Here is a 27,591-nt window from a genome sequence, read left to right on the forward strand (position 1 = left end):
TCCAAAAAGTGATGCACTAATCGAAAGGTTCCCGGAGTTTGAACGGTCGGATCGAGCTGAAATTTTGAGAGGTGGTAGATATGGAAATTCCGCAGAATATGAATGGTTGGATCTTCCAAATAACCTCCGAGCTAGGCTCTGGATACCACGTCCTAAACTCGTCCAGATTTCCGTCCAGACTCGACAGGCCTCCGGTATATCATAGATCGCCGGAGATTCCTCCATCGGAAGGCGATGAAATTTTACAGGGTTCACTACACCATGACAAAAAATTAAGGGCAATTAACTGCCGGGAATAAGCAAGAATTGGGGGCGAGTAACTGCCTGGAAAGCTTTATATGCCGGGCAATGATGTATAGGTCAATGCATCTGCCGGGAATATGGAAGCTAGGTGGGCAGGCCATCTGCCGGCATCTTTTGGGGCGGCCCAATTGCCCCAAATTCATTTTGGGGGCGAACGCACTGCCCTTAACCAGTTGGCGCGGAATTAACGAATTGAGGCCCAAAAAACGCGCGAGGCAAGTTGTGGGAGAATGAAAAATTAGAAGACACTGGAAGCCCACCGTGGCCTTTTCCCCTCCTCTTTCCCCTTCTCCACACACTTCATCTCAAAAGAAAACACATGTCGACGCTCTCCCTCCCTCAGCAGCCGCGCGCACTGCATCTCGCCGTCGCCGCCAAACCCTAGCACCGCCGCCCCTCCGTCGACCCACCGCTGCCGCGCCCCCATCCCCTGCATCGACCCACCGCCGCCGCCCCTGCGTCGACCCGGCGCTGCCGCCCCTATCCCCTGCATCCACCCGTCGCCTTCATCCCCTGCATCGACCCACCGCCGCCGAACCTGCATCGACCCACCGCCGCCGACCCCATCCCCTGCATCGACCCGGCGCCGACCCCATCCCCTGCATCGACCCACCGCCGCCCCCATCCCCTGCATCGACCCGGCGCCGCCGCCCCTGCATCCACCTAGCACCGCCGCCCCCATCCTCTTCATCCACACCGCAGGAGCATCCCCAATCCAGCCCGCCGCCCCTGCATCCACCCAGAACCACCGCCCCCATCCTCTTTATCCACGCCACAGGAGAATCCCCCAATCCAGCCGGACGCACCAGCATCACGCAATCCAGCGCCGCCGCCCCATCGCCTCCATCACCCCACATAGTTGTCCCAGTGTACAGGCGAAGCTGAATTAAAAAGATCTCAGCTTTGTGGGATATACATACAAAAACTTTGATGCTGTGAAAGGATTAAAACATGCAGGTTTGTGTCTTTGACATAATTTTGTATGTTGTGAAATATGGCTGGATTACAAGTATGGATTTCTTTTCTAGTGTTATTGGCATTTTCTCATATCATACTCATTATGTTTTGTAAACTTATAAATGACAGTTTTTCATAGTATAAACATGCTATTAGGTAGCTTCACCACTTGATGAAAAATGACCAGTATCTAAGTGGCATACATGCTGTTTATAATCCTTTGTTGTTTATTAATCTATAAATGTTTGCAGATATGCAAAGGAGCTCATCACTAAAAAGGCCCTCTATTGGTGCTATATTCCCCAAGAACAACACCTCCCGATACCCTTCGCCATCCTCACCCCTGGTTCACCTCCTCTGCCACCTACTCGCCAACTGATCAGCAGGAGCAGCAACAGCCTGAGAGTCGCAGATAGAGGTTGCACCGAGTTCTGTTCTCTGTTGTCACAGGTCTGCATTTAGAACATGCACAGTTTTTTTTTTGCTGAGGTAGTAAACTTGGCTATGAGCTATGAGTCTAATAGAAGATCCTTGTAACTTGAACTGTCAGAACATGATTCCTAATTTATGCCTATCAGGTGCTATTTAGAGTATATGACTTGGTACTTTTGATTTAGTTTCATTAATGATCTGGATGATAAACTGGACAAGTTTGTGGTACCTTTTGATATGCTAAATGTAAGATCATAACTGCATGCTAGTTGGTTATTGTTCTTCATCTAGGGTAATTATATTTTTACGCGTTCCAGGAACCAGCCTAAACCAGACTTTAAGGACAAGTTTAAGATCTAGGTTGGGAAGTGAAGAAGGTATCAAGCTGCAGCCATCAATAATTGAACAAGTGCCACTTCCAGCTTCTGGTGAGATTCTTGATCATAAGACTTGATATTTTTTATATCGTTGTGTGGTATCTTCTGATTTTAGTTTGAATACCTTGTAATTTGATTCTATCATTGCATGGTAATATTAGACTATATTTCGAATATTCGAGTGTTGCTCTGGTTTGTAATTATTGATTTGTGTTGGCTTGCGATAATTAGGCAAGGGTTCAAATTTAGTACAAGCAACTCGTGATGGACAAGAGTTGGATGGATCATGCTAGGTACAACATTAAGATGAACACGCTTTTCCACTTATATAATATTATCGAAGGATTATCTATTGATGAATCAATAATTGTAGGCATACAAAAACGTATATTGAAGGGGTCAAACAATTTATACAATTTGCATTTACCAATTCTGCTAGAGGGAGCAAGATATTATGTCCTTGTAAAATCTGTGTGAACTGTGCATGGAAGGAATCTAGTGTTGTCTATGAGCACTTAGTATGCGATGGGTTCTTGGAAGGGTATAAAAAATGGTTGTATCATGGGGAGGGACCGTTATGCCTTCCACAATGGTGCGAGCCTGTCAAGTTTCAAAACGACGAGGTTGAAGATGAGGACATATTTGAGGTACTTGATGAGATACCTGAAATGCTTGAAGATATAGGACATGAATTTGGTGAAGTTGGGGATGGTGGTGGGAATGATGGTGACCTAAGGGAGGATGGAAGTGATCCAAATATAGAGGCCTTTCACCAATTATTAGATGATGCAGGACAACTTTATCCTGGGTGCACAAGCTTCTCAAAGCTACACTTTGTAGTTAGATTACTCCACACCAAATTTCTTGGGGGTTGGAGTGATAAGAGTTTTAACATATTGCTCGAGCTGCTTAATAAGGCCTTTCCAGGGGACTCGCCACTTGTTACCTTGTACAATGAAACTTTTTTGATGCTTACATATATTCAGTATACCAAAAAATAGCTGCTAACAGAACACCTTTTTTTTAAAACGGATTAACAGAACACCTTTCATTAGCTAGATTATGCTTTGTTATGGGCAGTGGTGCTACTACAACAACTAAGATTTTGCTGTCCCTTGTTTAAGAATATAAGAATTTTCTAACGACATGGAGTCACATTACACATGACGCATCTAGGAGATACTGCAAAAGGTAATTCATCCTTTGTTGAATTTCAATAATATGCGAGATTTCACTGTTGATGGTAACACACAAGGTGTCTGCAGTTCTTCCGCTTCATTACAAGAGGTAGATCCGTAGATCCACTAGTATGGTTTTTGATTTTGATTAGCAAAAATTATATGGAGTTACTACAGTTCAAATAACGTTCTGTCACCAATTTGTATTGTCATCAATTTGTATTTTGGTATAATCATTTTTGAAGTAGTAACTACACAAGCACCACTGAGCAAGAACAAGTATACAGAGATTCCCAACAAATTCAAAAGAAGGCAGGTCAAATCAACCTATGGTTCCACAATGAAGCAGTGAACTCAAAAGTGATATTTATTATTACGTAGTGAACTTAATTCTCTCTTCCATAAATGTCAAGCCTTGAGGAGAAAATTATAGCTATTTAATGGGTAAAAGGGAATAATCCCTTCCATCATTTCCTATTTAGGCCTTCTGTTTCTACCTTCGTGTCTTTTAAAATAAGATTAAAGCATAGACTGCCAGAGGCAACAGGTGACCAAATTGGCAACATAGGTGATCAGAAATGAAATAGATGCACGTTTCTTTCAATATAATATACATTGTATTCTACGGCTGTATGTGTAGATACTAGATAAAATGATAGATAGATAGTTTTGTTTGGATGCTTGTATAATAACCGAACAAGAGCGTCAGCATGAAATAGAGGATATAGAAAAAACGCCATTCTAGTTACTTGTTTATCTGATTTGTTCTAATAACCCAAGCATAACCGCAAGCACCTAGTGGTCCTGCTACAGATCACACACTGAAACAAGTGCTCTCTCAGTGAATGGGGTCAAGGAGGACATGTTCCAAAGTGTTCAGTTTGACGCGAATTTGTTTACTGGATGGTAGAGAATGAACCCATTCTCCATTCCCCATGTTAGGCCCTCTGTATTTTTTCCAGTCATTGGTACCTTTTTGTATGAGGACCATGAACCAAGTGTGTAGCGCATACATGACTGAAGCATTCTTAGATCTGATTAACTCTACTGCTATAATATGTGATGCGTAATTTAGAAAAATTATTTGCATGTCCTTCTTGACCCCATTCACTGAGAGAGCACTTGTTTCAGTGTGTGATCTGTAGCAGGACCACTAGGTGCTTGCGGTTATGCTTGGGTTATTAGAACAAATCAGATAAACAAGTAACTAGAATGGCGTTTTTTCTATATCCTCTATTTCATGCTGACGCTCTTGTTTGCTTATTATACAAGCATCCAGACAAAACTATCTATCTATCATTTTATCTAGTATCTACACATACAGCCGTAGAATACAATGTATATTATATTGAAAGAAACGTGCATCTATTTCATTTCTGATCACCTATGTTGCCAATTTGGTCACCTGTTGCCTCTGGCAGTCTATGCTTTAATCTTATTTTAAAAGACACGAAGGTAGAAACAGAAGGCCTAAATAGGAAATGATGGAAGGGATTATTCCCTTTTACCCATTAAATAGCTATAATTTTCTCCTCAAGGCTTGACATTTATGGAAGAGAGAATTAAGTTCACTACGTAATAATAAATATCACTTTTGAGTTCACTGCTTCATTGTGGAACCATAGGTTGATTTGACCTGCCTTCTTTTGAATTTGTTGGGGATCTCTGTATACTTGTTCTTGCTCAGTGGTGCTTGTGTAGTTACTACTTCAAAAATGATTATACCAAAATACAAATTGGTGACAGGACGTTATTTGAACTGTAGTAACTCCATATAATTTTTGCTAATCAAAATCAAGAACCATACTAGTGGATCTACGGATCTACCTCTTGTAATGAAGCGGAAGAACTGCAGACACCTTGTGTGTTACCATCAACAGTGAAATCTCGCATATTATTGAAATTCAACAAAGGATGAATTACCTTTTGCAGTATCTCCTAGATGCGTCATGTGTAATGTGACTCCATGTCGTTAGAAAATTCTTATATTCTTAAACAAGGGACAGCAAAATCTTAGTTGTTGTAGTAGCACCACTGCCCATAACAAAGCATAATCTAGCTGATGAAAGGTGTTCTGTTAATCCGTTTTAAAAAAAAGGTGTTCTGTTAGCAGCTATTTTTTGGTATACTGAATATATGTAAGCATCAAAAAAGTTTCATTGTACAAGGTTTTTGTGTTCTTCATGTAAGAAGTTTGCAGGACTAGCAGTGGTCGGTGGAGATGATTTATCTGCGTACTTGTTGACTTCATGACTTTGTTGCTTCTTCACCACCCTGAAAATAATAGCTCTGTTTCGGTTGTCCCAAATGACATGTGACACCCTGAACTCTATTTGGTTGGTGCTTAGGAATTCAGTGAGCAAGTTTTACTTGCTGCAACATTGAAATGATGCTTGCTGGTTGGTTGCTTACTGAATTCAGGCTGAGTTCTCCAGTTGTTGTATTTGTAATATGAGATTTACCTAGTATTCCGTCCATTAGTCGTCAAAAGTTCAGCAAAATATGATAATGAAGAAATATTTCGCCGTGGCACAACCGAGTTGATGCTTACACTAGATATCTGGTTGATGATTTTGCATCTACTGTAATTTATTGCTTTAGCGGTGGAGTGGTTGCTCAGGTTTATTACATACCATGTTGCACCTCAGAGTACATCAGGACTTTTGGTATTATTATGAAGTATTTATTTATTTTGATGTAGTTTCACTATCTTGGCACTCCATTTTATGAACCTTATCATGTGAAGTTATTTGGATACTCACTGTGTTTGCATTTATCTGTATGCAGGAAACCCAATTTTGTATCTCAAATCAAGAGTAGGTTCCTATAAATTCTGGAGAAATGGAAATGGGAGACAAGGCAGTCGGCCTTGTGTTGACCATGACGAGTTTATCCATCTTTACCTACTACACTTTCTGGGTCATAATCTTGGTTAGTAACTTCTGGGCATTACATGCTTCATTTCTATATGTTTCTGTGTTAATGCATCGATGGTGATTTTGTTTCTCTTTTCCCGCCTAGCCATTTGTTGACGATGACCATTTTGTCCACCAATACTTTCTGCCTCAAGAATACGCCATCTTCATCCCTGTGTTTGCCGGTGTGGTGCTACTTTCGTTCCTAAGTATATTCATCGGTCTTGTGATGCTGAAGTCGAAGAAAAAGAAGGCTGCTTGATGGATTTGGTGACTCCCCTGCCGATCCAGTGGAATTTCTGGTGTACTTATAGAACCTAGTAGACAGGTCTTGTGGATATTGCCTTCGCTTGTGATCTAAGGCTTTCTCGTGACACTTATGTCATAAATTAGATCTAATGGGCATTTGCATGTTCTTGGTAGTTTACTGATGGCAAGGTGCATGACATTCCAAGAATGAACATTGGTCAAATATCAAGTGTTGTTACATCAATATTTCTCGGATTATGTGTTTGATCAATGTAGTCGGCACTAACATGTATCATGCTTGTGTGTAGTTCACTTTTGGTACCAGTACAGAAGCTGCACATAAAAGGCACAGCCAAATGTGTCTTGCTCATTTTAGCGTCTCCAAGCTGAATAGTCAATGTTGTCCTCTTGCCCAAAAAGGAAGGTGCGGAAGGCATCTCCGACTATAGGCCTATTAGCCTCATCCACGCCATCGCTAAAATCATCGCCAAGGTCCTCTCGCTCCGGCTAGCCCCCCACATGGATGGCCTAAAATCATCGCCAAGGTCCTCTCGCTCCGGCTAGCCCCCCACATGGATGGCCTAGTCTCCAACGCCCAAAGTGCATTCATTAAGCGACGCAGCATCCATGACAACTTTATGTACGTTCGGAATTTCGTACGGAGGCTACACAAGTGCAAAACTTCAGCACTCCTTTTCAAGCTTGATATCAAGAAGGGTTTGATTCGGTTAAGTGGAGTTACATCCTGAACCTCCTCCAACACATGGGTTTCCCCACCAAGTTTCGTGCTTGGATTGCTGCCCCTTTAATGACATCTTCATCTCGCATCATTCTCAATGGGCTGCCCGGCCCGCCGATCAAGCACGGCAGCGGGTTTTGTCAGGGGGACCCCATTTCCCCCCTCCTCTTTGTCATTGCGATCGATCCGCTGCATAAAATTCTTGACCTGGCAACCTGGAAAGGCCTTCTTCATAAGATTCGTGGGCGGGGGGCCACGGTAAGGACCTCTCTCTATGCGGATGATGCCGCGGTCTTTGTGGCTCCTATCAAGCAGGACATTGATAACCTCGCCTCGATCTTGAGAGGCTTTGGTGAGGTTACGGGCCTCTGTACCAACTTCCACAAAAGCTCGGTGGTGCCAATTCGATGCAACAACCTCAACCTTGGGCACATACTTGGGAGTATGCCGGCTACTCGAGCAACCTTCCCGGTGAAGTACTTAGGCCTTCCACTCTCGGTGTGGCAACTCAAGAAGGTAGATTTCCAATATCTTGAAGACAAGGCGGCTGGCAAATTGGTTACTTGGGAGGGCCAAAACATCACAACCATCGGTCGCACGGCGCTGGTCAAGTCGGTCTTATGCTCCCAAGCGGTGTTCTCCATTACGCCTCTCATCGTACCACCTAGCACTCTCCATAACCTAACCAAGATTCAAAGAGCTTTTCACTGGTCGGGCACGGACAAGACGACAGGCGCCAAATGCAAGGTCAATTGGGATACAGTCTGTAGGCCGAAGGAGTATGGTGGCCCTGGGGTGCTTAATACTGACAAGTTTGCACGTGCTCTTCCGCTAAGGTGGCTATGGTATAAGTGGAAGGAACCCCACATATTATGGGTTCGATTTGGCAACCCTTGCGCGGAGGATGATCTAAACTTCTTTTATGCTTCGATCACCATCACCGTGAGGGACGGCGCCAAAACGCCATTTTGGGATTCCCCTTGGCTTCTCGGGCGCAAGCCCAAGGACATTGCACCTCTAATTTTTTTAGGCTTCCAGGAGAAAGAATTGGAAGGTGAGAGAGGCTCTCAAAGGCAATGCATGGATTCTCAAAATCAACTTCAACACCATCGTCTCCGGTGATCACGTCCGGGAGTTTTTCACCCTATGGATGCTTCTGAGTGACGTCCACCTTGATAAGCAACTCCACGATGATAACGTTTGGAAGCACTCGAACGACGGGATCTACACGGCGGCCACCGCATATAAGGCTCAGTTCCTTGGATTAACTCTCTCCCCATGGACCGCATGGTTTGGCAAGCTTGGGCTCCCCCGAAGGTCAAATTTTTTGCATGGTTGGCCCTCCAAGATAGGATTTGGATAGCTGATCGCCTCAAGAGGCGGGGTTGGGCAAATTGTGGCCTTTGCCCTCTTTGCCAAAGGGAACAAGAAACGGATGCACATCTCTTCTTCAAGTGTTGCTACACACTTAGGCTTTGGAGGTCAATTATCGTCAAGCTTGGCCTTGCTCACATGGACACCATTGATTGGCACCTTGCCGGGTCCGTCCACGAATGGTGGGACAAGCGAACCGGCAACCACGTTCCTAGCCGGAGCGCTTCGGCCTCCCTCGCCATGCTTGTTTCTGGGACCATTTGGAATGAGCGAAATGCACGGGTGTTTCGGCACAAGTTCACACCGACGCCGATACTTCTCAACAACATCATGGAGGAGGCAAAGCTCTGGATTACCGCGGGTGCTAAAAGACTAGGGCCTTTTTTCTTGCGCGAGTAATCGGCATGCCGTGTATGTGGGTGCTCTTATAAAACTCTAAACTCTGCTTCTCCCTTATTTAATAGATGAGGCAAATCTTATGCCTCCGTTTCGAAAAGAAAAAAAATTGCTCAGTTATATAGGGGCCTGTTTCAGAGCCCAGCATATAGGACCAACAAAACAGGGTACAATACCACGAAGGATGTTGTCTCAAAAAAAAAAACAAAGGGTGATGATGGAGGGAATAATTATATTCACGTAGCAATTCACATGACAGAGCAAAAAGAAATATTTCTGAAGCCTCAGGAGTTCTACAACCAAAAGCTACAGTACAATCTGAATCTAAACATTTTCCCCATGTTCTCACTGAAATGAACGACAATCCTTGAGAAAACAAAATTAGACTACCAGTAAATCAAAATGAAAAACACAAAACCAAAGATAACCACCACTGAACAATGGGCGCACCTGGACATAAAGTTTGAACTCTGTAAAAGAGCTACTGAAAATAATCAAGAACATTCTCAAATAAAACTTATGGCGCTACAAACGTCAGGTCATATGCAGGGCACAGATTGTTATATCTTCGCGTTCATCCTAGAAAAATAATACCCACAGTTAAAAGCAACAAAACTTCTATGTCACTACCAGTGGCAGTACAACCACTGAATTAGAACTATTTGCACGGACTTATTCAGCTTGGTCAACTTCCATTGCTTCAACGGAGTCCGTGAGTATTTCCTTCAACTTTTGTCCTCTTTCTTTTGCCAAGCCAATGCACGCCTGCACAAATAAAAGGTCATTAGCTGAACCTCATTCCATCCATTAAGTTAGTGTGATAAAACAAAACCAACACCAATTAGCTAAAGTTGTTGTCATACTTGAATGGATACTAAATTACTAATACGTCAGGAAATAAACCATATTGTTGCCATTGTTATATATATGGGGAAAGGGATTGGAAATCAAACCTTAATTGTTGCCATGGACGTCACTCCACCTCCAGGTTTTTGTATTGACACTAAGCGGCCGGAAGAATCTAGAACAACTGTGACAGAGGTTTCTATTATTGATTCTTCTTCAGCAGTTGGGTCCGCTAGAATACTATCCTTGTGAAGTGCACATGTGAGAGGAAATGGAATGTCACCAAGAGTAAGCTTCCTCTTTTCTCTGTTTACCAATTCATATTTGGTTTTGCCTTCATTGCCTCCAACAGTAAAGACTCTACCATCATCACCAACAGATACTAGGGGAATTTCCACTGTGAATGCAACATGGTATTAATAATGATAAGTAACAAAAATCAAGCAAGATATTCGTGTAGTGAGAATAAAAATCAAATATCGTCAGTTAACAAGTCCTTTGAAGGAAAGTAACTAAGTAATACAGCATTGTTTCCTCTGACAGGCTCATTTGTATCATAGAATCTGGTGGTTACTTAATTTCAAAAGGTTATATAAACTTTGCAACTCATAAACTAAACCATATGAAGTAAAAACAACCAATAATAGATCAGGTCTTATTAAAATCTGTAACATGTATACAAACTTCCTCAGTTAACTACAAGAGGCGGTTGCAATATAAAAAATATGGAAACAGAAGATTGAATCATTACAGTTCATATATCATTAAGTAACCACCAGCAGAATACCAGTGCTAATGTTTCCAGTTATAGGTCAAACAAATAGTGGAAGGTTATCAAATCAATTAAGAGAGTGAAAGTAAATTAAACATACAATGTGTAAATGCAGCCACCACTGAGATCAGTGCAGCATCAAACAAAGATCCATCAGCATTCAAACAATAGACATCCTGCAAAATAGAGGTGTCAAGAAACGAAAAAAGCACATATCTCTTTGGCAAACTTATTAACAGAAGGCTATCTCAAACTTGTGTTTCTTCATTGGGTTTGTACAATGTACAAGCACACATCACACATGCTTGCCCAGTGCAGAAATCTAGAGAAACGACATATATGGTGCTACCATATGAATATGCGAGGCATGAACACAAAATTACAGAAGCAATTCTCGTAATGTAGAGGTAGGTGCTAAAATTAACCACCATCATCAAATTCTAACTACATCAGCACAGTAACAAAGAGACAAAGGTATTACGCATAAGCTCTTTTTTTCTTTACTTTGTGCTGTGTTCTGTTTATCATTTTTTTTAACTGTCGTGCAGAGTTCTGTTTATTTTGTTTGTTGCTGCGCAGAGCTGATCATTCTCCATTGAGGAGCGCGCTACTGAAAGCGTCAATCCTCAGTGAAACTTCGAAGTTTGGATAGGCACCAAGGGTGGAGGCCTTTCTCATTCTTATTCGACTTATCGCTATCACATGAATTTTGTCCTGATGACTTCTAAAGATGACTGGTCAGGGATATACTTTGATTCTATGAATAAAGGAATACCGGCGACCACAGTATCAAAATCAAAGTTGTATTACCAGGTATGCTACCCACGAAGCCTTCCCACTGATCAAACAGAGCTCCTTCAAATTTAACATCCCAGAGCTACAAAAGAGGATACAATAAATTAACTTCAGTGCCATATATGAGAAAAGACAGGTTACAGCACGGTAGGTAGAAAAAATGTGTGATCATCTATCAACCAAACTTAAATCTCTCAGAGCAGCAAGCACACTAATACCTATCCTATAACTTGCAGTTGAAACAAAATAATCAATAAAATTTAATGCAGTGAAAGAAATGTAAAATCACCCGCCTGAGATTTCAATTCACAGAAACAATCTGTGGTAAATATATCTGAAACGACCCATTTACATCTGTGGTAAAAGAGAATCATATGAATATATTTCAAACAGTGCTCTTGTAGGTGTGACATCCTTATTTGCTGTGGAAGAATGAACCAATCTAAAACTACACCATAACGATTTGCTGAAAGCAGAATCACAGTAATACATTCATCCCTTGTGTCAGCATGGTAAAGATACGCAAGAAATGCAAGCCACAACAGAAACCTCATGAGGACGTCCTCCAGGGCCTTGGAGATGACAGGCGCAGCCTCTGCTGGCCGTCCTGGCCTTACAAGCGGGGAGCAGATAGGCGGCATGTGGAACTCCACAGCTGCGGAAACACGGTGAAGTTAGCCAAACTGTACAGAACTAGAGCAGCAGCAGCAGCAGCTAAAGGAAGAGGAAGGCCACACGAACCGACTGATCCTTGGTCCGGGGTCTCGGCAGAGGGCGACATCACCTCGAGCTTGATCGACGCGAGCATGGCCTGCGGCGATGGAAAGCATTTCATCAAACAGGTGGCGCGCAACGCCAATATGGCAATGGGAACCGGAGATAGGTTGTGAGAGTGAAAGGGGAGCTTACGGTGTCACCCAGGCGGACGAGGGCAGAGCCGTGAGCGGAGGAGACGGCGCCGAGCGCGACGGTGGTGGGGCGGGCTTCGGCGAGGCGGCGGGCGTCAGGCCGGACGGACTCGCGGAGGTGACGCTCGAGGAACGCGAGGGGGAAGAGGCGGCGGTACGCCTCGACCTCCATCTCCCCCGCGAGCCCGCCGGCCGCCGTCGCGTCGGTCTCCGCGCTCATTCTTGTGGTCGGCGGGTCGCGGCGTGCTCTGTCGGGAGAGAGAGAGAGAGAGAGAGGGAAGAGCCGCGGGCTTCCTAGGGTTTATGCCACCCGGCCTCCTGGGGTGTCTGTGGGCTGTGGCGGTCTTGTTGGTCCGCCCCCCTGTAGCTAATCAGCGACGGCTGCTTCGCGTGGTCACCCTCGCGGCGGCGGTGCGTGGGGTCGGGGAGGTCCTGGTGGTGAAGGGAGTCGCCGGGGAGACGAGCTTGGTGGGTTCCCTGGGCGGCGGCGGCGCTGGCGAGATGAGCCCTGTGGGTTTAGGGTTCCTGCCAAATGAGCGATTTTGGAGAATGACGGCTTGTTGGCCGGGTTTTATTTTTATTTACTTTTTGAAAAGGAATGGCCGGGGTTTCGTTTACCTGCCGTTTCAGACTTCTGGAATTGTAATTGTCTATGTTTTTAAGGCGTCTCTAAGGCGACGCCTAGGCGTCGAGGCGCCCCCAGCGCTTTACAAATATGTCCGCTTTAGGCGCCTAGGTGTCGAGGCGCCCCAGCGCCTTAAAGCAAAGTGTTGCCTTAAAAACATAGGTAATTGTAATTATAAAAAGGAAAAGACTTCTGAAATGTGTTGGTGTCGAAGTTCGCAATTGAATTCCGCAAATTCCGATCCAAACATAGATGCCAAATGAGCTGTTCGAAGAAAATGCATTTTGAAGTTTTTCAAATAAAATAAAAATATTTTCGTTGACATTTGGTCTTACAGAAAAATTAGTACAAGACTATATTACTTGTGTCCCAAATTACGTATAGACCCATCTGTCTTAGTTATATGTAAAGTATGCGTTTCATCAGTTCTAATGTTCTTCATCTATCTCGTAGGATTTTGACCAAGTTAAGCACCATCTCCATCAACCCAGTTATCTAGTGTTGTAATTGAGTCAAAAGACTTCTACAACCAGTTTTTGTGGCTTTTTCGGGCTGTGGAAATAGGTTGTCCCTTACCCAGCTTGTTTTAGAATCCAACCTAAAATTTCCGAAGCCTACTAGGCAGCTTATTTCCATAGACCTAAATAAGCCCAAAAAGAACTGCCTACATTTACCCAAAAAAGAAAAGACTTCTGTGTTCATTCAACCATTCACATTATTTTATCAAGTGAAATCCATGTCCCTCTCAATAGGTTACTATTTAGACCTAGGTTTATTACAGTTATGATTATCCTTTTTTGTAACTTGTGAGTAAGAGTAAGAGTAACCCAAATCCTAACTTATTAACTCTTTACGATTGCTTATCATCAAATTGCATGTCAAAGTTCTTGCCAATTCTCGATTGCCGGACTTATAGATAATAATAGTATCTACAGAATTAGGGTGGGCCTGCTTCTCCCCAATTTTCAATAAAAATAAAAAAATGGTAACTGGTGAACCTTTTCTAGGAGGAGGGTGGCATGGCAAGCAAATTTTTGTGGCAACTTTATGCGGTAGGAGATGGCAAATTCTGCTGTTTTTTGCCGCAAATTTTTTATTCTTTTCAAAAATTGCCACCCCGATACAACTTGCCATGGAAGACATTCACAATTGCCATCCTCCCAAGCGAACGTTCACTGGCTATTTAGGTCCATAAAAATAGTCCACATCAGCTTGTAAGTCACTTTCTGTAAAAAAATAAAATCTAGGACTCTTAGATGCACATTTCGGCGACCTAGTGCACCAGTACATCGACACGTGTTAGTGCACTCTAATGTCCACAATCGCAGGTGCCCCAGATACGGAATTATGAACATCTTGAATAACCGGGGATAATTTTGGGGCTTTAAGCTTCATATCTAAGCGCAAACTGAGCAAGGTACATCACGGAACACACCACAAGGCATTGGACAGGGATGATCTAAGGCTGTTCCATGATATTGGTTAGTATACATCAGACTATGAGCTCTGTTCCGAATGTGTTTACTCTTTTCATGTTCATGTGCTCTATGCATACTTCGCTCTCTTCAAAATAATCATACTACTGGAAGATCACTAATATATCACTTCTTGCCTTTTCGCGCAAGGTAGCGCTCTCGGGCCGCCTGGATTTTACTATCCACATCAGATTGCTTAGCAGCTGCAGCTTTTGTCGGCGAGCCTGGTTGCTTCTCCTCTAGAGGTTCGTAATCTATCAACGCACTTGAACCGCCGCTGCAATAAGACACTCAAGGTTACTTGTCTAGCTAGCATTGTATCATGACACCGGAATGATAACCATTTGTTAATACATGGCTTTCATACCTTAATTTGTTTATGTTCAGTTTCTCAAGCTTCTTCAAGATTGGTTTAACCCAAGTCTGCTCGACCCCACAAACATTTCTCATGAAAGGGCGGGTAGTATTTATTAGTTCGTGGTAGACGACATACACAGGCAGTTTCCCGTATTCATCCCCTTCCAGTACAGAAGATGGATGCACCTGCATAAAAGGTGTACTTAGAAAGGTGCCAGTGGAGTTGCACAATTGAAGTAGCAGGTACAGTTCCACAAGAGGAGGTTAAATATGTCAATGAATTCTTGTTGCATGACACAACTGTTCTTCACAAATGATATTCAGCATGTCATAACTACGGTTTCCAAATGGCACAAACAACAAACTCGATGTCCCCTAGAATAAACTATTAAGCATCGCTGAGAAATAACTATAAACTTCAAGTAGCGACTGGCAGTTTCATTAATTCCAAAGGAAAGTCAAGACAGGCACAAATAAGACATACTCCCTCCGTCCCATAATATAAGAGCGTTTTTGACACTAGTATTAGTTTCTGCGTGTACTACTGGTTCAGTCTTACTTTTTAGCCCCTAGAATGCAAACTAACTGAATCTAACAAACAAATTATCAAGGTTATACCTGCACAAGTTGTGTCCTGTATCCAACCGTATGGTAACCATTATGATGAATCATCCTCTCAGCTAACTGGTTGCCATATCCTACACAAAGTGCTCTCCTCAATTTTCTGTAGTCAGGGTCACTCTTCTGTCCTCTCCTTGCTTGCAAATCTGTTGGACCTGAATTTTACAAAGCAAGTTTGCTTACAAAATTCAGTCAAAACTGGATGGGAAATACTCCAATCAGTTTCCAGCATCTCAGGGAGAGCAATGTACACGATATTTTAACTGATATAGACAACATGGTGTAGCTGTCATAATATCTCTTTTTTGTGCATAAATTGTGATTATTTGACGTGTTGTGCTGAAATTTCAACAGGAGACAGCATATACATTAATAATTTCACATGTCTGCTCACATTTCAACAATAGGAAGCCTTAATTCAAGGACAACAAATATACTGCCATTAGGCAACAAAGACTAATTATGTACGTGCACGGACAAAATCTGCTGTGCTATTTCAACAAACAAAATTTGCTGTTCTGTTTAGTTGCTATCTTATTATATTTAACTTCAAAATAAAATTAGACAAAATACAGCCTACAAATACTCTATAAAGAAGAATTTTGACAACACGATCTGAACAGATTATCCAAATTACAGAGAGCATCAAGCATCTATTGACTGGAATTTTATGCTCTTAAGATCATATGCACCCGCAATTTGCTTTAGTACTTGTACACTTGGGGGGAAAATACATGTCGAACATGTATACATTTTTCTTTCGACGGGTGAACACATGCAATTTTTTGTTGGCAAGAATATCACAATAAGTGCAGTGCCAAGAAAAAAAGAAGATAGAAGGATTGAACCCATCTTCTGTAATACTTATTTTTCACAAATTCTGCAAAGGCATATGCTGAGACATGTTAGGTGCTCCCAGTGGTGTTATCTAAATTAGTAAATTGTTCTATCTATTAGTTCCACATCACGATACAAGTTGAAATACTAAATCCTCAATGACGGATGTATCGGTTGCTTGTGTGCAAATGACGGATGTAATGATACAAGCTGAAATACTAAATCCTCAATGACGGATGTATCGTTTGCTTGTGTGCAAATGAGTTCCCACAGGTCATTGGAGTTTGGGACAAGATACAATCTACATGTAGATATAACTTTAATCTATTCTTCACTAATTGTCCTGCCACCTCAGCTCAGACCCAACGTTGCATGGTTTAGAGCTGATGGTGGAAGAGCATTGGGAATGCCCTTGTAAAGGTGTGGATTTTTTGGAACACAAGTCTCAAAGCCATTAATGGGTGCATGTGATCCTGAAGGCAAAAAACCTAAGAGCATATAACACTAGTCTTCACTCTTCAGCTTTGTTTTGAAGGTAATTCTTAGGAATCAAAACTGAAGCAATACATGTTCTTTATATAAAAAGCAGCTCTACCAGAGAGACATGTCTCGGTATAGGAGAAACAGGGGAACAGTTTTTAAGGGGTACTTTGTCAAGAATTTTGAGAAACAGAAAATATAACAAGTAGAAAACTGACCTTTAGCAATTTTTTGAATAATCTGACTTAATTGATTTCTCACATCTTTGCTGAATTTCATGCCCCGTACCTGCAAAGATAGTCTGGTGGTCAACATAAAGAACGAAACCTATTGTTTTGTACAAAACAAAGTGCGACTGCAAAGTCTTTCAAAGATATTATATAGATGCACGTCAACTTAATCATACTTGATACTTCTATTGTCATGTATGTAGCTGTAAATAGTAAACTATTCCCTCCGGCTCATAATATAAGATGTTATTACAACCGATATACTCACTTATTGGTTGTAATAACATCTTATATTATATTATGGAACAGAGGGAGTACAAGTTTAGGTAAAATGCCCAACAAATGAAGGACAAAGAACAGGTGGGCCAAACGTTGAGCAGTGAATTACAGGCTTAGGCATTGCCACACGTCACAAAATGGTATTGTTTATGAAGAGATAATTCCCTAGCTTTCAAGTAACTCACTCAATTTAAAATACTAGACGATCCTTACATTTAAACAAAGCATCAGAATCAAACCAGTATGATGTCAGCGTCCTCAGTTCTGTTGAACAAAATACCATTTCCCTTTGTCCTCTTAACAAACTCAAATAGAAGTTGTGGGCATAATTTGAATCATGAGACTTTGAGTCTTTGACAACAAAGTCAAGTCAATGAAAGTCCAAGCAACTAACACGAGTCAACAAGTCATAAGAGTAGAGAACATAAAAAAAGAAGTCAAGGAAGGCCCAAGATGAGAGAAGCCCGCAAGGGTGGAGGGATGAGAGGATCTGGTCCACCATAAGCTATGGACTCCCTCTCTCCCTAGTCCACCATGGACCAGTTGACCAACTTTGACCAATGTACACCTCCTACCTACCACCACCAAGTGTGGCCTTGGTCTTGTCAAGGACCCCTAGCCCTATATAAGCCCCCCATGGGCACGTACCCTCACTGACTCTCACTTGAATACAAACAAAGGGAGGGCACTAGAGCTCCAAAATTCACTCAGGGACCCTAGGATCAAGTTTGGGAGTCTCAAATGACTCAGGGAGCCTAGGTCACAACCGAACCTATTAAAAAAACATCGAAGTGTCAAGTTTGTCGGCGTACGACGACCTTCGATATAAGGTCGCCGTACAACCCCCTACGAATCATTGTTGTGATCACGTTACTAATGATACTGCCCTCTAATCTCCTGTTGTTATAACAATGACAACAGTTCTTGATACAGCTTGACTGTTCCAATAAGGTCCGATATGATTGCATGTATGTTCACAAACTTACAATGATTAATGCTCACTCATCCAAATTTTCTTCTCATCATATTTGAATGACAGTTTTATTTTCATTCACCTGTAAATCATGATCTGAGCACCATCTTGGATCATAGTCTGCTTGATCCCAGCTTTCAAATATTTGAAGCAATTGTACATGGTCACCCCAGCCAGAACCATCAGGGAGCTCTTGTCGTTTTCTCTTTCCTTCCATATCCTTGCTGTACATAAGAAGCAACAAGTTCATTACAATTGGCTAATGGGACCATTCTACATGAAATACATTAAAAACAACAAATGGTCACCTTCTAGTTTGCCGCAGTGTGATTTCAGCGGACAAGACTGCAGCAACAGTTAATGCCTGAGACAGACATCCCAGTTCATTAGCTTCAATCAAAGTCCTTGAAAGCGAAGGGTCAAGAGGGAGCTCTGTAAAAAAAATCACAGCATGCAATTTAGACAACCAAATCAGATTATTTAAAATTTACCAGAACAAAATAAACTTATCCTACATAATCCTTTTAATCACACAGCGAAAATTACTAAATAATAACTTTTTATTAACTACTTCACAGAAATCCTCCAATACCTTGGACAGTAAGATTTAAAACAAAGAGGACAATTTATTATCTAGCACTTACAACTAGTGATAGGGCATCATAGCAGGTGTGTAATTCAATTCATGCATATAGGTGTACCACACAAAAGCGTGGATTCGGGGATATACAAGAGCATTCCTCAACAAAATGTCAACACATAGTACCCACACGTACTATCCGCATGAACAGCTCATGTCGATCTCAAAAGGCACTTTACAACGAGTATTCATTTGCCTGATCTCAATTCTGTAGGTGATTTTTTGGTAATGCCCCAGCTTCAAATGGGCATAGGTGTAACCCCCCCCCCCCCCCACACACACACACAAAACCCAGCCACCCAGAGCTGCTTGCCGTTTGGTATAATAGCAATTTTCCTACAGACATCATTCAAGATAGGTTTGAATAACAATTGATTTCATGCTCAAACTTATACCTGCCATAAGGCGTCCAACATCTGTTATTTGCCCACTTTCATCAATTGCATCAATGAGGTATAACTGCCTCAAAGCATCTTCTAATGATTCACCTGCAGGTCATAAGCATTGGTCCATTAATAAGGAGACAGAGAAGATAATCCTAAATTTTATCCACCTGGATCACTACAGACAAAAATAATGGGGGTTTCCATGAGGGTCTTTGAAGTCACAGATTCCTGACAAGTGACAGTGAGCAGCTAATGACAGTGGTACGCAATTTCAGGAAATGCAATATTATAAACTGATGATAAAAAATGGCAAATGCAAACAGCATCTAACTGACCTATGCGCAATCACTTTTTTTAAGAACTTCTATATTGGCGTTCCTGTTAGGCTCGTGCACCACAAAACTAGTGTCATTGGGCTGACCAAGCATGATGCAGCACACTAAATTCTATAGTCAAGGCTGGACCCAGCAGCGCAAGAAAGGTGACTAAGTTATGACATGCCTGAACAAAGACCAGCCTGCAGCTGCTTAGGTTACCACACATAGTACTTAATTAGATGAAAAGAAGTTTTACGAAGTGAGCGCAGAAGGATTATTATGAATAAAAGATTCTGAATCTTATCTTACGTGATGGTGGGTCAAGGAAATCAAACTTTAGAATGTCGATATCAGGAAGATTTAATGATTTCAGATACAGAACACTTCCAGCAAGGGAGGTTCGTTGAATTTCTGGAATTGTAGCCTCGAGAAACTCCTTTTGGTAGATGGAACTTGGGTATAATCTATAACACTTGCCAGGCCGAGTTCTTCCAGCTCGTCCAGCTCGCTGGTCAGCTTGCACTCTAGTAATTCATGAAAAAAATCAGTGATTCATATTGTGTGTATTAAAGCTAGATAAAAAAATTGAGACAGTAGCTAGACATCTGTGAATGAAAGTAGTCTGGATAAGATGCAGACAGACAACCAGAGTGCATATCCCATTACTATTTACCTGCTAATCTCAACTACATCAAGTGAATACATTCCAGTTGACGGATTATACTGGCGTTGCTTTACATAACCACAATCAACAACAAACCTGGTGAAATAAGATATAGCACTATTAATAAAATGCCTCTCCGGGAATATCAAAATTGCAGGACATTTGAGTACTCAGCTATATACAGAAAATATTGCAAATTTTAATAGTCCGGTTTCAGTTGGGTAGTTGCTGCTGCATCAGCATTTTAGCATGAGAGGAAAAAAAACAAATCAAAAGCATCTCATTCATCCAAAGTAACACTGTGATTATAATACAGATAATTCGTTATCGATTAAAATCATTAATATATACTGAAGTTGATAACTGGATCACATCAGTTCTTAACAACTCCTGCAGGCATAAGACAGCTTTAATGTTTATCTTGGTGATATATATAATTTATTAACCATAACACTAACACCTCAGGATGCAATACAATGCATGAATCATGAATTCACACATATAACTAGCGCTGTCAAATGAAAGTTGTGTAAGTTAGATGGAAATTCATGGCGTAACAGGCAAAAGTATGCCATCTACATTTTACAAATCAATCTTCTACAAAATTCAAGTAAGCTAGTGTCGGAGATAAACAGGATGTAGTGATACACTAGTCCGTAAAAAATATGGTATTTGATTGATTATTTTCTAGAAAACCGCGAAGTCGATATAGATTCCCTAATTTAGAAACACAACATTTCAGTAATCAAAATTAAATATAAAAACAAGAGTATGGAAATGGAAACTGGACGTATGTGCACTTTAACTGATAATGTTTGCTTGCTTACACAACACCATCTACAGTTAACGAAGTTTCAGCTACATTTGTTGCAACAATGAACCGTCGACAATTTGGAGGTGCTGGAGAGAATACCCGAACCTATAAATAAAACTCAACAGATCAGCAAGAATTCTATAGGTATCAAATGCTTACGACCAAAGTGAAATCAAACCAAACATACATAAAACAAATGGATGCTGCTAAGCAAAGAGGTAAGAGAGCAAGATCATGTGCATAGTTAACACAAAACCTTAAATAGGTAATATTGTAGCAATGTGATAGCTCAAAGATAACAACAGAAAGGTTCACAAAACAAAATACACTATCAAGTAGCAATAATTGATCGCTAAGAAACAATTGCAAAGCAAGGCAATGCAACATTCTAAAAGCATATGATCATGAGTGAAAGACGAATCAGCTTCTCATAGTATACAATTTTTATTAGCAACACTAGGAAAACTTTATGAAATAAATCGAACTTTTGTCAAATTGTCGGTTTTAAAGTACTTCGTACAGACCCCAAAAAAAATCAAACTTAAGTTCCAGGAACTTATAGCTAAATTCTTAAAAAAAAAAGAACATGTCATGATATTCCTCTTAGTTGAAAGTCTTTATGTGATTTGGAGTGATCGATGTGCTCGGAAAAAAAATATTCAGAAGACCTTACTACAGGACCATATGGTTTTCAGATGGATTGACATTATATGTTCCAGTAAGGTATTCAGGAGGCTTGTAACTGACACATACCAGAAAGTTTTATTGAAATGCTACAAATAGTAAAACTTGATGTAAATTATAGGATTCAACTATTCATGCAGAAAACCAGCTGCTCATCCTCAACTAGAAAAAGTACAGGCTAATTTGCAAAGTAAAGAGAGAATTTATGCGATAAATATTGCTTCATTTCAGATTATGCGAGTGCACTGTGAATTTCAAAGTACTTCAAGTAGACCGCAAAAAAAGTCAAACTTAAATTCTATGAACCTAATTGCTAAATTTTAAATAAAAAACATACCATGAAATTTTTGTAATTGGGAGTTGGGACCTTTTTAAAGTGATTTGTAGCTACACATGTGCTGGGAAAAGAGCACACCCTAAGATTTCGAAATAAAAACTGAGAGCAAGCTAGCATTCATGAGATGGATATGTGGAAAGTTTTGGGGTAAAAGATTAAGGAAGAAAATATGCAACGGGAGATTAACTGATTGCCTGCTGTTCAGGTGGCAAAGAACCATGGAGTGGTAGGACAAGAGCATCCATACAAGATCCTTCCTCAAGATTTTGAATTCTTTCCTCCAATTTTGACACCATCTTGTCGATGTCATCCTGAAAAGGATACCAACAAGTTTGTATAAGTATGACAAAACAATAGTAAGGGTTCTGCATCCAACACATAGCCCCTTCAGTTATGCAAAAATACTCCCAGACATTTTAAAACCATATCAATGACAACATATGAAAGTTCTACAGGTATTCCAAAACTAAAATTATCAGTCACTCTAGATGGGAGGAATAAAATACAGTATCAAAATTCAAAAAAGAATCAGGTAAGATAATCAAGAGAAAATATTTTCTGAATATTTTGTTCTCTTATAAGAATAATGTGTAATTTGGTCACAAATTAGGGCCAAGTGGTAGTAGGCAGTAAAACCATCTCAAGTAATTGTCTTAAAACCTTAAGGACAAACTGGGACTCTCGGTATTATTGAATACCAAAAAACACAGGGACTTTTTTGCAAAATTATTGACGGCGGACGGGCAGAAGCACTAATGACATTATTAGTAGGTATATATAGATATAGATACACTAACAATGCAAGAAAAGAGGACAAACTAATATAAACTGCAATTAAATCAGCTAAGAAACAGGTCAAGGTCTTTCCTTAGTGTCAAAGACCACATAATGTCCTTCAAGTTGCATATAAGATAATGAGAGCATAAACAGTGGCCAATTTTGAGATACTGACCTTTCCTGTCATAAATATTAATACATCCCCAGGAGCTTCCTTAACATGTATATCTGTTGGAGAAAAATCTATGGGTATTATTACCGAAAATAAGATCTCCAACAATTATATAAATCATCAGGGCCAAAACTTTAAACAAGCCTAAAGACATAATTAAATGACTTCCCTATAATCGATGTTAGTTTCCACCAATAATTAGTCATACAATATAAACATTACTCTCTGATCATATTTATGCATGCATGAAATAATTTCCATGCCACCAAAAGGCATGCAGGCAGTTAGCTGGCAAACCTGTAGTTTGTATACGCCTTCATGTCAATGCCCTTCAAATTTTTAATAGTGTCAAATGGATAAGAGCCAAGGGAATGACCCAGAAACCAGTAGTACATGACCCTCCCAAGGCTGATCTTTTTGACATAGCAACTCACACCACCACAATCCCACACTTGCACCACCTCCCTTTACATCAAAGACAGTGACAGCCACACGATGGCAACAAGACGACAAGGGAGGCAAATTGCAGCCAGTACAGTGGCAGAATCAACAGCGGGGAGGGGGTTTGTCAGTGGTCTAGGATATGTGGGTATCCTAGTGTTTGGTGGGGTGTACAGGACCTACTCATCAGGGACAAAGTGCTACTACTTAAGGGAATATTCTCATCAGATGTTGAACCAATCACCAATGGATATGTCAAAATCAGACGAACAACTATGAAAGGGATGGAGTCATCCTAGATTATCAAATCCTCATGAGAGCAAACATTTTATTTTCTTTACCTTTTCCAAATAATAAGAGCCCTTTGTTGGATAGTATATTATATAAAAACACATGAAATGATGTACGATATGCATACATTAATGGCTCAAATGGATATTCTTGATAAACTTCTCCACAGTGGTTAAAGTTAAGCCAATTTGCAGGGATATTCTTGATAAACAAAGTGGCTCAAATGGCTCAAATGGATATTCTTGATAAACACATGAAATAAGTAGAAACAGCCAAAGTGAAAAAATGGTCTATTTCAGAGAACATGCAAAAGCTTTGCACATCTTATCTTTAAGAAGAGAGCACTGAGTCCATACAAGACAGCCGCCACTGCAGACTGGCACACAAAAATCTCACAGCGGTATCTACCTAGAAACAGAGAAAACGAATGGAAACAAGCCTACTCTCACTGCGGTTTCTAGAGCTAGAAACCTAAACAACAGAAGTTTGTTAGCTGCACTTGGATTCAGTTGGACTTGCAAATTGTGCTTTTCTGTTAGAATGATAGAGTTAACTGCATTTTTGTATTACGACCAAGTGCCTTGAAGTCTTAAAATAATAAAAGGAAATGGCTCTGCCCCTACACACTTTCGTCTCTACCAGCCAATTTGACCAACGCAGTATCCAACAGCAACTCAAGGGGTACTGACCTGTTACCCGCATACCACTATAAATCCAAATGCCCTCTTGTACATTCACGACATTAGATCAAAATCTTAGGTCTGCTGACAATGAATCAATTTCTGATTGATGTAATGGAAAAGTGATGAATACATATAGCTATTTGCCTACTTAGGAAGCACCAAAAAAATATTGGCATTCTATTGTAAAAGTTTATAACTGCAATAGTTACACAAACAAAAAATTATCCATACCTATAGCTGTTCTGAGAGAAGATTCAATATAATTTGTTGGACGATCTGTTCTGTAAAACTTCTCCACAGGGAATATAGTTCCAGGGATGTTCAACACAGGACATCCAGAGAAGAAATTTGACACTTTCAAACCATCGAGAGTCGCCGAAGTGATGAGAACTTTCAAATCTGAAGCTCGATGTTTGATCAATCTTTTCATTAAACCTAAAAGGATATCACTGTAACCAAAAAAAACATCAAAATGAGCCACTACAGATAAGTTCACAATCAACGCCACACTAAAACAAAGGAAGAAAATAGCATCATTTCAAGACTATGGTAGCTAGATTACATTCACAGGTTCCCACAACCAGATAGCTGGTCCTGATGAGTATGTTATTGGAAGTTTGAATCCAATTTGTTATTCTCTCATGTGACTTTTGAATCTGTTGAGCTATGCTGCAGAAAGTCGGGGTAAAGATAGAATAGTATCAACTCATGCAGAACAACGAGTGTGAATATGTGATTATCAGCATTAAGTATTTAAGTGTGACTGCAAGCTATCTGGTGCTATCCTAATCCATGTGCTCCCTCTTTCAGTTGTTACCCTAATGTTTAAATTGCCAGTCTTCCGATTACCTTCTACTCCCCCCGTCCCATAATGTAAGACGTTTTTTGACACTACACTAGTGTCAAAAAACTTCTTACATTATGGGACGGAGGGAGTATTATCAAAGCAGCAATAGCATGCCAGTGGTAAACTTTCCCTAGAGCCTCTCACCCCTACAACCCAAGTAACTCTACTTCGGTACAACATCAACATATGCATCCAAGAGCTAGAAGTTACTTTATGTTTGCAGTCAGAGGCCATCTCATCTAAAGAGTAACCAAGTAAGCATGTACTAGAGAAAATTACAATTTAGGTAATGTGTTACTGTTATATATTACTTCCTCCGTCCCATATTAATTTGCGCTCAAACGGATGTATCTAGCACCGAAATATGTCTAGATACATCTATTTGAGCGTCAATTAGTATAGGACAGAGGAGTATTTGAAAACATATATTAGTGAGTGGTCAATTAATTATTTGGTATGTACTGTGCAGTAAATTCCTACTAGTCGAGAAAGAAGGCATCAAATAGGATAGTACAAAGTTCATTTTAACCCAAGTTCACAACTCAGATTATAAATTGGACAGAGAAGCCAAATTGCTAGTATAGGTTACATATGTTCAAACTCAATACACGATATGATAAGAGATGCCGAAATAACAGTATTTGGTCATCCTACTAGTTTGATAGCTTCAAAGTTCTTACTCTATTGTGCTATGCATTTATGCTAGAGCTTGGCAAACTGTACTTCAATAAAACTTGATTAAAAACACTCTAAATTTTGATAAAGATTCCTGTAAATCTGTGTAACATAAAGATGACCATACGTGTTCAAGCTACGTTCATGAGCTTCGTCCAAGATAATTACTGAGTATTGCTTCAACTCAGGATTTGAAAGGCTTTCCCGCAGAAGAACACCATCTGTGAGGTACCTACGAATTGATTCAAAATATTCAATCCAAGAACTCAGGACATGCTTAAGTTACAAGAGAATTCAATCTTTCTGAAGCTTACTTGATCTTAGTCTTTTCTGAAGTTCGGTCTTCAAACCGAATAGCATAACCAACTTCTTCCCCAATGGAGACACCGAGCTCTTGTGCCACCCTCCTGAAAATAATTGAAGTTACTCTCGGCATGCCAGGTATCATACAGGGCAGTTCCTTCTAGGTGTTTATGCTCTTAATGTATTTTCTGTGCAACAAAATGATACTCCAGTCGAGCATTATGTTCCTATTGTAATTTGTAATATATCAGAGTTTGGTATCTCCACGGGCATATAGACCCATACATAGTTCTTGATACACAATCGATTCGATTGCATCCTCCTCCCAATCCAGCCAATTGACCTAAATGCACCCTCGCAGCCCACAAGGAAGACAAAAATGGTAGCATGATAGATCAGGAAGTAGAACCATATGCTCCCTGCCTCCCTGGCGCCTACCTCCCACGCAACTAGCCCACACTCTAGCAAATTGAACTATGCGCGCACGCTTGGGAGAGAGGGGAGCACCTGGAGACGGAGACGGCCGCGACACGGCGGGGCTGGGTGACCGCAATAGCACCGCGGCGGGTGTAGCCTCGACGGTGGAGGATCTGGGAGAGCTGGGTGCTCTTGCCGGAGCCGGTCTCGCCGATGACCACGATCACCGGGTTCGCCTCCACGGCGGCCACGATCTCGTCCTCGTGCTCCGAGATTGGCAGCACCGGCGGCCGCGACGGCGACGGCGACGGCATCTCCGAAGGAACCGGGGTGCTAGGGTTTAGTTTTTTTTTTTTTGAGCCACTGGGCTGCGCAGAGGGCAGGCAGATGGTCGACGGCTTTCAAAGTTCAAGCGTGCGTGGTTCGGGCGCGTCTATTCTTCGCCCAGTCGTTCTATTCCACTCACAGGAGCTAACCGGTTTCGGCCGGTTTTTGTAGTGGAACCAGTTTTTTTAGCCCATTTTTTTATGTTTTTCGAAAACTTTGTCTGTAACGTATAGCTAGCGCAAGAACATGCTGCGGGGCGACGGACGGCCAACCATTGATCCACCATGCAAATCACACCCGCGCTGTGCAGATTCTGTAAGTGATGTCCTCGACGACTTCGCAACATACACACGTGTCGCGTGTTTCCTAATTCATAGATTAAAAAGGCACGAATTTAGAAGAATGAACACAGAAAATGTTTAAGAAGTTCAAATTATATTCATGAATATTAAAAATATTCTATTTTTTAAAAAATATGTAAATAAATATTTAAAGGATTTCATGAATTGTTTCAAAATTCTCTTTGGATTTTTTAAATGATTATAATTTTTAAAGTGTTCTTGAAATTTAAAAATATCCATGGATTTATTTAAAAAATCATATTTTTTTAGAAAATGTTCATGTTTTTTTGAAAAAGAAGAAAAACAAAAATCAGAAGGAAAAAAGGTACTCCCTTCGTTCGAGAAAGTTTGTCCCTC

General features: G+C 40.9%; 3 protein-coding genes across 5 annotated transcripts; 1 reads left to right on the forward strand and 2 right to left on the reverse strand.

Moving 5' to 3' along the window:
- The first annotated feature begins 568 nt into the window (after positions 1–568).
- LOC125550630 (dolichol-phosphate mannose synthase subunit 2) lies at positions 569–6,703 on the forward strand. Of its 3 annotated transcripts, none has more exons than XM_048713661.1 (5): positions 569–1,260; positions 1,512–1,678; positions 2,010–2,120; positions 6,035–6,178; positions 6,269–6,703. In XM_048713661.1, exons 4-5 carry the CDS (start codon positions 6,089–6,091, stop codon positions 6,422–6,424), a joined length of 246 nt encoding a protein of 81 aa, XP_048569618.1. In that variant the 5' UTR covers positions 569–1,260; positions 1,512–1,678; positions 2,010–2,120; positions 6,035–6,088; the 3' UTR covers positions 6,425–6,703. The 3 variants fall into 3 exon arrangements, 2 of the variants coding, with proteins under 2 accessions (XP_048569618.1, XP_048569617.1); XM_048713660.1 differs by having other exon boundaries at positions 571–1,260; positions 1,512–1,710; XR_007301728.1 differs by lacking the exons at positions 6,035–6,178; positions 6,269–6,703 and adding exons at positions 2,301–2,362; positions 2,443–2,861 and having other exon boundaries at positions 573–1,260; positions 1,512–1,710.
- A 2,695-nt stretch (positions 6,704–9,398) lies between these two features.
- On the reverse strand, positions 9,399–12,789 carry LOC125550633 (exosome complex component RRP43). Its single transcript, XM_048713663.1, has 7 exons — positions 12,243–12,789; positions 12,075–12,144; positions 11,883–11,988; positions 11,349–11,415; positions 10,639–10,714; positions 9,874–10,163; positions 9,399–9,685 (listed from the first exon to the last, which is right to left on the reverse strand). The coding sequence occupies exons 1-7, from the start codon at positions 12,459–12,461 to the stop codon at positions 9,593–9,595; spliced, it is 921 nt and encodes a 306-aa protein (XP_048569620.1). The 5' UTR covers positions 12,462–12,789; the 3' UTR covers positions 9,399–9,592.
- Positions 12,790–14,227: 1,438 nt separating this feature from the next.
- LOC125550631 (probable pre-mRNA-splicing factor ATP-dependent RNA helicase DEAH4) lies at positions 14,228–26,976 on the reverse strand. Its single transcript, XM_048713662.1, has 16 exons — positions 26,657–26,976; positions 26,161–26,253; positions 25,974–26,078; positions 24,556–24,773; positions 22,913–22,965; positions 22,155–22,271; positions 20,953–21,044; positions 20,135–20,221; positions 19,771–19,985; positions 19,154–19,246; positions 18,427–18,550; positions 18,201–18,342; positions 16,855–16,924; positions 15,317–15,474; positions 14,709–14,884; positions 14,228–14,618 (listed from the first exon to the last, which is right to left on the reverse strand). Exons 1-16 carry the CDS (start codon positions 26,878–26,880, stop codon positions 14,468–14,470), a joined length of 2,118 nt encoding a protein of 705 aa, XP_048569619.1. The 5' UTR covers positions 26,881–26,976; the 3' UTR covers positions 14,228–14,467.
- Positions 26,977–27,591: the final 615 nt, after the last annotated feature.

The sequence above is a fragment of the Triticum urartu genome, chromosome 4 (assembly GCF_003073215.2).
Source record: "Triticum urartu cultivar G1812 chromosome 4, Tu2.1, whole genome shotgun sequence".
In the NCBI taxonomy this organism is placed as follows: Eukaryota; Viridiplantae; Streptophyta; class Magnoliopsida; order Poales; family Poaceae; genus Triticum; species Triticum urartu.

Bases quoted from the DNA above. Each gene is read 5' to 3' on its own strand.
- LOC125550631 (XM_048713662.1), bottom strand. From the start codon at position 26,880: ATGCCGTCGCCGTCGCCGTCGCGGCCGCCGGTGCTGCCAATCTCGGAG. The intron at 22,272-22,912 runs GTCAGTATCTCA...TATCCTTTTCAG, and splicing joins TAATATTTATGACAGGAAAG to GATGACATCGACAAGATGGT. The intron at 21,045-22,154 runs GCAATCAGTTAA...TTTTATTTATAG, and splicing joins CTTTGCCACCTGAACAGCAG to GTTCGGGTATTCTCTCCAGC.
- LOC125550630 (XM_048713661.1), top strand. From the start codon at position 6,089: ATGGAAATGGGAGACAAGGCAGTCGGCCTTGTGTTGACCATGACGAGT. The intron at 6,179-6,268 runs GTTAGTAACTTC...TTTCCCGCCTAG, and splicing joins CTTTCTGGGTCATAATCTTG to CCATTTGTTGACGATGACCA.
- LOC125550633 (XM_048713663.1), bottom strand. From the start codon at position 12,461: ATGAGCGCGGAGACCGACGCGACGGCGGCCGGCGGGCTCGCGGGGGAG. The intron at 11,416-11,882 runs GTTTCTGTTGTG...CCTCTTTTGTAG, and splicing joins CTGGAGGACGTCCTCATGAG to CTCTGGGATGTTAAATTTGA. The intron at 10,715-11,348 runs GTAATACAACTT...TCTATTTTGCAG, and splicing joins CTTCGTGGGTAGCATACCTG to GATGTCTATTGTTTGAATGC.